This window comes from Mya arenaria, chromosome 12 (assembly GCF_026914265.1).
Source record: "Mya arenaria isolate MELC-2E11 chromosome 12, ASM2691426v1".
NCBI lineage: Eukaryota > Metazoa > Mollusca > Bivalvia > Myida > Myidae > Mya > Mya arenaria.
The window spans coordinates 58,652,716-58,664,056 of record NC_069133.1 but is presented as its reverse complement, the minus strand read 5'-3'; the positions used below and the strand labels follow the sequence as shown (position 1 = coordinate 58,664,056).

The 11,341-nt window shown below is 34.0% G+C and overlaps 1 protein-coding gene across 2 annotated transcripts in view; it reads left to right on the top strand.

Moving 5' to 3' along the window:
* Nucleotides 1-567: 567 nt before the first annotated feature.
* The window catches only part of LOC128211219 (protein mono-ADP-ribosyltransferase PARP14-like), a 45,838-nt gene continuing 35,064 nt past the window's right edge, over nucleotides 568-11,341 (top strand). Inside the window, exons 1-8 of one of the 2 annotated variants that reach the window (XM_052915752.1) lie at nucleotides 568-619; nucleotides 1,294-1,393; nucleotides 1,756-1,812; nucleotides 2,675-2,842; nucleotides 3,126-3,343; nucleotides 3,869-4,013; nucleotides 4,816-4,910; nucleotides 9,794-9,926. In XM_052915752.1, the coding sequence (XP_052771712.1) occupies nucleotides 1,345-1,393; nucleotides 1,756-1,812; nucleotides 2,675-2,842; nucleotides 3,126-3,343; nucleotides 3,869-4,013; nucleotides 4,816-4,910; nucleotides 9,794-9,926 (865 nt within the window). In that variant the 5' untranslated portion in view covers nucleotides 568-619; nucleotides 1,294-1,344. Of the gene's footprint in view, nucleotides 671-1,293; nucleotides 1,394-1,755; nucleotides 1,813-2,674; nucleotides 2,843-3,125; nucleotides 3,344-3,868; nucleotides 4,014-4,815; nucleotides 4,911-9,793; nucleotides 9,927-11,341 lie in introns of both variants that reach the window. The other variant, XM_052915751.1, reaches the window with a different exon arrangement.

Here is an 11,341-nt window from a genome sequence, read left to right as displayed (position 1 = left end):
TTCTAATAGCATAGAAAGGACGCAGGCAATTTTTAAGACGAGAATTGGGGGTAAAAAAGTGCGTCCTATGCATGATATAATACGGTAACATAATTCATTTTGAGGTGCATGTAAGGAAGAACTTAAACTAATATAAGAAATAAAAAATACCGTTGGCTGGAAGGTTTTGGTAGCACCAGTCTCAGTTGGAAACATAGATGGAAGTGTATGCTGGAATGAAGGTCCTCTGAAGCCAACAAAATGCTCACTACACAATCGTCTGTGTTCATTCCACTGGAACGATCTCATGACCGTTTTACATCGCTGCACCCACACACGTTTTAAACGTTTGTTCTGAGGAAAACGGTGCAATGACACTTTTCTCCCATCAATAACCTTTCCTCTGTAAATTCCTTTACAAATACAACAGTACTTAGGGGTTTTCCTGCCCGTTTTCTTTATTAGTTTTGAATCTTTACTTTCCATTTTCACTTGTTGCTGTTTACTTCCTGGTTTGTGTAGTCCCCGGAAGTAAATTTCCGCTTTTTGCGCATGCCCACTTGAAGAGTATTCAGGGAAAGATAATCGAGTTATCGGAAAGGACAATAAGAATAAAACGAAAGTAGACTGGAAATTTCTGGTAATGGGCTAGACTATTTTCTTTTTCCTAATAAAATAAAAGGCAAATAATGTAAGTTTTGGGATATTCTTGACCTTAAGCGCAGGTTCATAAAAAATGGTCTGTACCCTGGTATAATTAGTCAATGAAAATGAATATCAATTCGCCTTTTAACTTGGTGGTAGGAAATAAGTTACGATTCGGATTTTCTTTTTTCGAAAACCCTACTTTCGGTTTGGTTGACTATAATTTTAGCGTAATAATTAATGCGTTAATAATTCATCAGAATTTCAAAGTCAATGGAAACGATTCTTAACTTTTACAGGAATTACACAGTTTCGAAATGAATCCGATTTTTAACAACCATTAATAGTCATTCTTAATTTGAGAATCATTTTGTAATTATGATTTCTTGCACCATATTATTATTAACCAATCTTTCATTCCAATATTATTTTTTTAGTACAGTTGTTATATTTTAATAAAGATGTGTATCATTAAAGGATTTCAGACGGTGTATGACAAACTCTTTATTATGTGTGTTTTGCTGGGACAGCTATGGACTTAGTTCAAAGTTTTTAATGACAACCAGGAAGTTTTCATTTCGAAGTACACGTATATTGATCAATGGCTGGGAATTTGGTTATTATACATCCTGTTTAAATATCTACTTTATTTTGTGTTTTTTGTTTAAGGTAACCATGATAAGTGAGGGATAAGGATCAGTGATCATTGACTAACTTCTCATGTCCACGAAAAGGCCCCTGCCGCCGGTCCCGGCTGAAGCACCTTCAGGTATATTTATGTTCATTACTTTTGTTGTAGAATTGTTTGCCATTGTTTTGATGGTAACCAACGAATTTATGTATATGGAAAATTGAGTCATCAACAATGTAATTCATCATATTAAATATTGTTGTATGTAGCTATCATATACTTTGTCTAGTATAGTGTTTTATGTATTTTTCAAGAGCACTCACACATTTTTTTATGTTGTAATATTATAACATAGGGCTACATATATGTTAAACATTTTATTTTGAAACTTTGAAATTTCATTTCAAATATTAGAAATAGGTTTGGCAGTTAGCTACTCTGGTGCATGTCAACTAGGATGTAATTACTAAATAACTGTTTTTTGTCTGATTTTATTACAGGAATATATGACCATATAGACCAAGAGAATCCATCCTTGCTAAATTTACCCCAAATAGGTAAATAACTAAATGCTGACATGTATCAACGTATTTAAAGTCCGAGTTTGACATCACTGATTTTCTCTTTGTTGTTAAATACAGCCTTTAAGTACACCAAAAAAACTTCTTGGACACATTAATATTATAGAATTATCAAAATAACAGGGGCATGTGGCTCTTGACTCAAACCTGCAGCATGACTGGCCTACAGACTATCTGGTTTAATTAATGTAACTGATTACAATGTTTGGGAACACTTGCAAGTATCTGGAATAAAAGCATGAAGGATTCATAAACAATATAAACACAATTTGTAACAGTCCCAAATTGCTATCATAGTCTAGTGTGCTTTTTCTGACCAATTTGGGACCGAAATTTGGCCACAATGCAAACATGTACTTTTTTCTGAAATGTGAGTTCCTATATTTTTTTAATTAAAAAAATGGGAGATATTGTATTAATTCTTAAAGAGACAAACCTCAACACTTTCATTTATTCACTTTGTTCTTTTTCAAAGCAGTCTTTTTAATTTCTTGGCAAAGTTGGAATTCCTGATATTAATCAATTGATGCGTTTTTCCTAATAAGAGAGGCCCAAGCCCCATGCTTTCACCCTTTTGCCAGCTTCTCCTCTTGTCCGAGAAGTTTCTATTCAATTATCATTTATATTATAAAGGCTATTAAAAGCTAAGTTGAAATAAGTGCACCATATGCACAATCTTATACGTACATACAAAACAATTATAATTCATGAAATACTAATCACCTAACTACTATGTGAAAGAAATTAACATAATAATTATTGAGATAAATAATGTACACCTTAAATTCTGACAAATTCTACCGGTAGTTGACATTATTCACTCATAATTATGTTTCAGACAACAGAGCTGTTATTGTGAAAAACCTTCCAGCCGCCTATACTAAAGACAATGAGCAAATACAGCTGTTTTTCGAGAGCAAGAAACGGGTTGGGCGTGAGCTAGATGTTGAAGATGTCCAAATTGTCAGCAATGCAGAGGCCGTGGTGACCTTTAAAACGGCTGAAGGTTTGCTTGCCATCTTTATGTTTTACCAAATCTTGTTTTTGCATGAAATGCAGTCATGCTTGCGTAAATATATCCATTTGATATTCAGACACCATTTCAATAATCAGTTTTATGGGGTTGGACAGTGTGAGGTATGACACAGAACATAAGGTCAACATTTAGTAGTGTGTGTGTGTATGATTGACGAAATGCATTCTTTGATACAATGCTATTTTCACAGATATTGTACCCTTTTCATCTTTCACCTGCTTTTTATTTCATGTATTCCAATCATTGAATACAGATGCCAATTACATCTTACAACACCACAAGGATACTCCGCTAGTAATCAAAGAATACACCATAGAAATTGTTCCCTCCGTTCCAAAGCGAACCGTGCGTCCAAAAAAAGAAAGCACTCAAATAAAGGAAGATACCCAGTCAGGGCAATACATGGAGCCAGCTGCGGCTGGGGGATTTAGAGACGGTGCAACTGTTGAAGATGATTATAACAGTGTTGTGGTAATTCATTTTTATTTATTTTTATATACATCAATAGCTGTTAGAACACATGTATAATAGATATGTTTTATCACAGGTTTCACGTTTTTTTCCTTTGTTTGACTTTGCACACTTATTTCACAAATATTGAGTTTAATTTAAGACTTGCATGTTGACTAGTTTAGTATGTGCACGACGTTTGAAAATTGAAATTGTGTTTTAATTTTGGAAAAATGAATATATAAATGAATAAAAACCTTCAACAGTCAATTATCTAGTAGTATCTACCATAACTGAACAGTGACAATCAGAAGGTCTCATAGTTTTTAAAATCATTAGTTTTAGGCATAAAAATAATGGAAGTTTACCTAGAAAGTACACAGGGTTTTCATATTATTCCAAACCATGCTTGTGATCATTCCATTTTCAGTAATAGAAAACGTTGACATGATAATTGTAAATTACAGGTTATACCATTTTTAGCCTGCATTGAGACCGCCTCATTTCATTTGCTGCCTTTCATACTCGTATATTGCTATTTTCTAGGTGACTGGATTTACAGATGATGTGACAGATGACGCCTTGCGTGATTACTTTGAGAACAAGCGGAAATCTGGAGGAGGGGACACTGTAGATGTTCAGGTGGACAGAGAGGGAGGAGTTGCACACATAACGTTCTTAGAAAAATCAGGTACGAGAAAGAATATTAAAATGTGATAGTTAAAATACTAGTTTAAATAGTATGTTAACATGGTTTGTTCATGTTTACGTCCATGCATTTATAGTTATCTTCTCCAAGGCTCGTGTTCCAGTCAACTCTGGTTTTACTGACCAATCTAAGGCGGTAATCCCATAGTTTATCAGTTAAGCTATTTTGGTGAGTGTGTGGTCTGTTTATGGTGTTTGTATTTGTGTATGTGGCTGTGATATGTTTCTGTCTTTAGTTCATTGTTGTTTGGGCCTTTGCCCCTTAACAGGGTTTATTTTGTAATTTTCAACTACTGTGCTCGTCTCTGTAGTTTTCATTGTTATATTGAACACAAAATAAAAACTGAGGGGTAGATATGAAACCATTATAATCCAACGTCCATACTTTGCTTTTAAAGCTGCACTCTCACAGATTGACCGTATTGACAACTTTCTAATTTTTTGTCTTGGAACGAACGAATTTTTGCAAAAATCCATGGAAACCAGTTAAATAAGACTGCTGACAAATATTAGTTCGCAGATTTTTATATTTAACTTAAAAAAATGATGTTTTATGCATTTTTCTTAAACCGTTAGTAACGGTTTAACCCATAAAACATATATTTTAGAACAGAAATATGACAATCTGCAATTTGTTTATTTGTCAGCAATCTTATATCATTGGTTTGCAGATATTTAAGCAAAAATTTGCTCTTTCCAAGATAAAAATAAAAAAAGTTGTAAAACTGGTACATCTGTGAGAGTGCAGCTTTAATATTTGAGACACTAATTTGTACTATTTTTAGATGCAAGGGAAGTTGTATCAAGAACCCACAAGTTGAGTGACTGTGATCTTACTGTTGTGCCTTTCATCACCAGCAAAGTAGAAGTTCTCTTTGAGGTAAAGTTGTCCACTGTATAGTTATTGAATAAAAAATTCTTTAAAATACCGTTCAACTTTGTTGGGCAGTAAAGTTCTAGTATTTGAATAGAAGTTCTCTTTTAGGTAAAGTTACAGTTGTTTGGCTGTAATTTCTTATAGAGAAAGTTCCTTTGAGGTAAAGTTATATGTTGTTTGACTAATTTCTTAAAGAGAAAAGTTCCTTTGAGGTAAAGTTAGATGTTGTGTGGCTGTAAAATTCTTAAAGAGAAAAGTTCCTTTGAGGTAAAGTTAGATGTTGTGTGGCTGAAAAATTCTTAAAGAGAAAAGTTCCTTTGAGGTAAAGTTATACATTTTTTTTGGCTGTAAACTCCTTTAACTGATAAAGACTTAAACTGTTTTGTTATGATCAATTGTCTCATTGAATTAAATTGTGCTGTTGTTACCTACCTGTAATGACCAAAAGAAGTGTTCATCATTTTTTGATGTTTGTGAGATATTTTCTTTTTTGGAAGTTTTTTGACTGTTTATTCAAGTTATCTGTCTGATAACCTTGAAAAACTTAGTTTTATTTTATTAAAATCAAGTGAATGTAGGAAATGTTGCTTAACAAAATACCCGGTAATATCTTTAGTGCATTTTCATTATTCTTGGACTAAAATAAGAGAGGATAACAAATCCATTTTTCAAAACTTGCTCCTAAGAGCTTCTTAAAACTACACTTATAAGGCTTCATACTTGGTATGCAAGGTGGTCGTGATAAGTAGAAGACCCCTATTGATTTTGACGGGACCTATACTTTTTTTAGGTCAGTAGGTCAAGGTCACGGTGACCTACAAGTGAAAAACGTATGTAGGTCATCAGTAGGTCACTGCTGGTTTGTCTCAAGTCCATAGTACAAAGTTCATGTCAATCATTGATAAATCTCAGCTATGACAACACAATAGGGGAGACAAGTGCCTTTCAAGAAAGTTATCTCTAGTTTGCATTGATATTGACATTTGCTTTATATCAAAGTATTCATAATCAGATCAAACATTCTCCCACCTCAGATAAGTAGATCCAATAATTTAACCATGCTAGAAATTCTTATCTTGCCCACGGCCGAGGATAAAATGCCCGTATGGAACTCCTTTTTAATGGTCACCACATTGTAATTACCTCCCTTGTTGAATACTGTCGTCTGTAGCATCATGGAAACCTTGTCTTGTGGCAATATTTAGAACGCTAATTAATTATTTCTCACTTCAAATGTCACCATAAAACAGTTTTCACGCACCTTTCAAGAAATAATGCTTCATTCTCCTTTGAACTATTTGAAGACAGGTTTGACTATTAACATAATCTGAATCACTGCGCGCATATCCATGACAAACACGAATTATCGCATATCCATACACAATAAATTTCACTAAGCACAAAAGAGTTCCAGCAAAAAATACATTTCTACTTAATTTTGTTTAAAAAAAAATTGTCAGTAAACCTCGTTTTCACAAAACACCCTACGCTCGGGTCGGAATGAACCTATCTTACACTCTCGGCCATGGAAGATACTTATAATCCGCTTGGTAAGAAAAAATGTTTCAATGATGTTTGTAGATGTCGGCTTGCAAAACACATAACCATTATCATATGCAAATAAATAGGTAAAAGAAATTCGCATGAGACTTAGTTTGAATGTTGAGAATACTAATTACTAGAGTAATTGTTAGTTTTATCTCTTTTTGATAAAACTAAAGATGAAGGCTGCTACTTTTCCCTTACTCATACAATAAATTATTTGGCTAGAATATAACTTGAAACTCATAAATGTGAGCATTAATGCATGATGTTTTGTACTCTATATTGCAAATAATGGTGCACAAGTGATGTCAGCATTTTGCGAAACATGGAACAGCTCAATTTCGTAATGCACAACCCACCAAAAATGTTACTAATGCAGAATTATACATTTCATGATAAAAGAATTAAATAGGTCTCTTATCTACTCTTATAATACTTGGTCATTTATACGAAATAAATTCTACAATTTTCACCTTTTTCAATGCACAAATTCTATTTTCCTGACATGCACGTATGCAATATCAAATTGATACAATTTTGTTCCCCCAAAATAAGGCAAGTTCTTTAACCTAATTTGAGGAGTTGTTTTAATTCTTCTCTGAGAGGTTCTGATGTTTGATGTTTTGAAGACAATACAAAGTAGAATAAGAGTTTATTAAAGACCCATAGATACAACAAATATACATTCCATGCTAAAATTACAATACAATGTATTTTAACATACGTACAGAGGTAATTTATTTCAATTTTGATTAAACATCACCAATTTCAAGATTATTTTCAATTTGTGAACTACTGTACATGTTTAACTGCTCAATTTTAAACTAAATTATATTTATTTTATATTTTAGGCCCTGTTACAACTTCTCCATATTTGTTTTTAATCTATTAATGCTTTAAAGTAGCTCTTTCTAGTTCTTGGTAGCTCTAAGCATTCTTTAGCAGGACCCTTGAGTCCAACAAGTAACTTATGAAACTAAATATCACAAGTTCATGTAAAAAACATTGAAGCAAGGGAAATTTGACAGTGTTCGAATTATGATTGCTATCAATGTACATTGTGTTCGAATTATTATTGCTATCAATGTACATTGACAGTGTTTGAATTACCATTGCTATCAATGTACATTGACAGTGTTTGAATAACCATTGCTATCAATGTACATTGACAGTGTTTGAATTACCATTGCTGTCAATGTACATTGATAGTGTTTGAATAACCATTGCTGTCAATGTCATTGACTGTGTTTGAAATACCATTGCTGGCAATGTACATTGACAGTGTTTGAATTACCATTGCTGTCAATGTCATTGACTGTGTTTGAAATACCATTGCTGGCAATGTACATTGACAGTGTTTGAAATACCATTGTTGTGAATGTACATGGACATTGTTTGAATTACCATTGCTGTCAATGTACATTGACAGTGTTTGAATTTCCATTGCTGTCAATGACTGTCTAATAAACTGTTGACAATGTTTGAATTACCATTGCTGTCAATGTACATTGACAGTGTTTTAATTTCCATTGCTGTCAATGACTGTCTCATAAACTGTTGACAATGTTTGAATTACCATTGCTGGCAATGTACAATCTTAATAAACTATTGACAGTGTTCGAATTAGCATTGCTGGCAATGTACAATCTCAATAAACTATTTACAGTGTTCGAATTTACATTGCTGGCAATGTACTGTGTCAATAAATTGTCGACAGTGTTTGAATTACCAATGCAGGCAATGTTCATTGGCAGTATTATAATAACCACTGCTGTCAGTGTACATTGACAGTGTTTGAATAACCATTGCTGTCAATGTACATGGACAGTGTCTGAATTACCATTGCTGTCAATGTACATGGACAGTGTCTGAATTACCATTGCTGTCAATGTACATGGACAGTGTCTGAATTACCATTACTGTCAATGTACATGGACAGGGTCTGAATTACCATTGCTGTCAATGTACATGGACAGTGTTTAAATTAATTGCCATTGCTGTCAATGTACTTGGACAGTGTCTACATTGCCATTGCTGTCAATGTACATGGGCAGTGTCTGAATTACCATTGCTGTCAATGTACATGGGCAGTGTCTGAATTTTTATTGCTGTCAATGTACATTGATAGTGTTTGAATAACCATTGCTGTCAATGTCATTGACTGTGTTTGAAATACCATTGCTGGCAATGTACATTGACAGTGTTTGAATTACCATTGCTGTCAATGTCATTGACTATGTTTGAAATACCATTGCTGGCAATGAACATTGACAGTGTTTGAATAACCATTGCTGTCAAAGTACATGGACAGTGTTTGAATTACCATTGCTGTCAATGTCATTGACTGTGTTTGAAATACCATTGCTGGCAATGTACATTGACAGTGTTTGAAATACCATTGTTGTGAATGTACATGGACAGTGTTTGAATTACCATTGCTGTCAATGTACATTGACAGTGTTTGAATTTCCATTGCTGTCAATGACTGTCTCATAAACTGTTGACAATGTTTGAATTACCATTGCTGGCAATGTACAATCTTAATAAACTATTGACAGTGTTCGAATTAGCATTGCTGGCAATGTACAATCTCAATAAACTATTTACAGTGTTCGAATTTACATTGCTGGCAATGTACTGTGTCAATAAATTGTCGACAGTGTTTGAATTACCAATGCAGGCAATGTTCATTGGCAATATTATAATAACCACTGCTGTCAATGTACATTGACAGTGTTTGAATAACCATTGCTGTCAATGTACATGGACAGTGTCTGAATTACCATTGCTGTCAATGTACATGGACAGTGTCTGAATTACCATTGCTGTCAATGTACATGGACAGTGTCTGAATTACCATTACTGTCAATGTACATGGACAGTGTCTGAATTACCATTGCTGTCAATGTACATGGACAGTGTTTAAATTAATTGCCATTGCTGTCAATGTACTTGGACAGTGTCTACATTGCCATTGCTGTCAATATACATGGGCAGTGTCTGAATTACCGTTGCTGTCAATGTACATGGGCAGTGTCTGAATTTTTATTTCTGCCAATGTACATGGACAGGGTCTGAATTACCATTGCTGTCAATGTACATAGACAGTGTCTGAATTTCCATTGCTGTCAATGTACATGGGCAGTGTCTGAATTACCATTGCTGTCAATGTACATTGACAGTGTGTGAATTACCATTGCTGTCAATGTACAGTCTAAATAAACTGTTGGCAGTGTTTGAATTACCATTGCTGGCATTGTACAGTCTCAATAAACTGAGACTGGTTTTGTCATTCTTAGCTTGTTGGTTCAGAATATATTAAACTTGTTGTTTTTTTGCAGGATCTTCCTAACACCATTACAGAAGATAGCTTAAAAAACTACGTCGGAGCCAAGGTCAGAGGTTCAGAGGTTTGCAAGGTTACATTCAACCATAACAGGGACAAAGCCGTGGTGCTATTTGCTGAAAATATCGGTAAAAACAACTTACATAGTACTTACAAGTCTTTGTGCAAATAATATTAATAATTGGTTCCCAAAAACCAAGACTTCAGATGTGTCAAGGAATGATTAATTTATGTTTAATTAATTTGAGTTTAACTTAGTATCATATTTAATAACAGATATACCATTAAGAATTAACAGTTCTGGCTGCAGTATTTTCTTTATTTATTGCGCATTGCTAATGTTCATTGTTATCCATGGTTGATGCTGTTCTTAATTTGGTGGCGTTTAATGGCATTCTATTTTGTAACATTCTCATTTTGAAGAGTTTTTGTACTTTTAAATGGAATCATCTTCATAGTTATCATGATAATATATTTTAGCTCGACTATTCGAAGAATAAGGAGGGCTATACTACTCGCCCCAGTGTCGGCGTCTGGTTAAAGTTTTAGGGCAAGTTGGGATTTTCACTTATAAGTCCAATACCCTTTCTTCAATTGAATTAATACTTCACACAGTTGTTCAGGGTCATCACATAATGAGGTAAGATAACTCCATAGTATACTTTATACAAATTATGGCCCCTGATTGACTATTGAACTTAGGTTAAAGTTTTAGGGCAGGTTGGGATATTTATTGATAACTTCTATACCCTTCATCCAATTGACTTAATACTTCACACAATTGTTCAGGACCATCATTAGGTTTCATAACTCCATATAATCCTTTATACAAGTTATGGCCCCTGATTGAGGTTAAAGTTTTAGGGCAAGTTGGGATTTTAATAAAAAAACTTATATACCCTTCATTCAATGCACTTAATACTACGCAGAATTAATGCAACCATCTTACAACAAGGAACATAACTCCATTTTAACCTATATACGAATTATGGCCCTTGAATATTTTTTTTTTTTATATTTCTTTTAATTTCTTTTGAAAGGCAAACTTTCATATTCTTAACCGCATTTCCATATTGAATGACTTGCGTCATTGTTCCCGCAGTCTGGTGGGAGGGCAGCGTCAAAGTCACCTTATGTATCGAATTATTTTACTTTTTTAGCCAGGTTTGACATAAAGAGACCAAACTTGGTAAATACAAAGAGTTTATGGAGACCTTTTATTGGAATGCGTTTGAGGCCCCTAGGATCAAGGTCAAGGTTACTTTTAAAAGAAAAAGGGTTGATATTGAATAACTTAAGTAAGGGTCTACATATTGTGACCAAACTTGGTATATAGGAAGAGTTTATAGAGAACTTTCCTGAGATTGTGTTTTCGGCCCCGAGAGTTAGGGTCTAGGTCAAGGTCTCTGTTGCTAAAAAAAGAATTATGGTTAGTACAAAATAACTCAAGTAAGGGTTGACAGAGTGTGACCAAACTTGGTATGTAGGACAAGCTTACGCAGAGCTTTCATGGATTGGCTTTTGGCCCCCTAGGGTCAAGGTC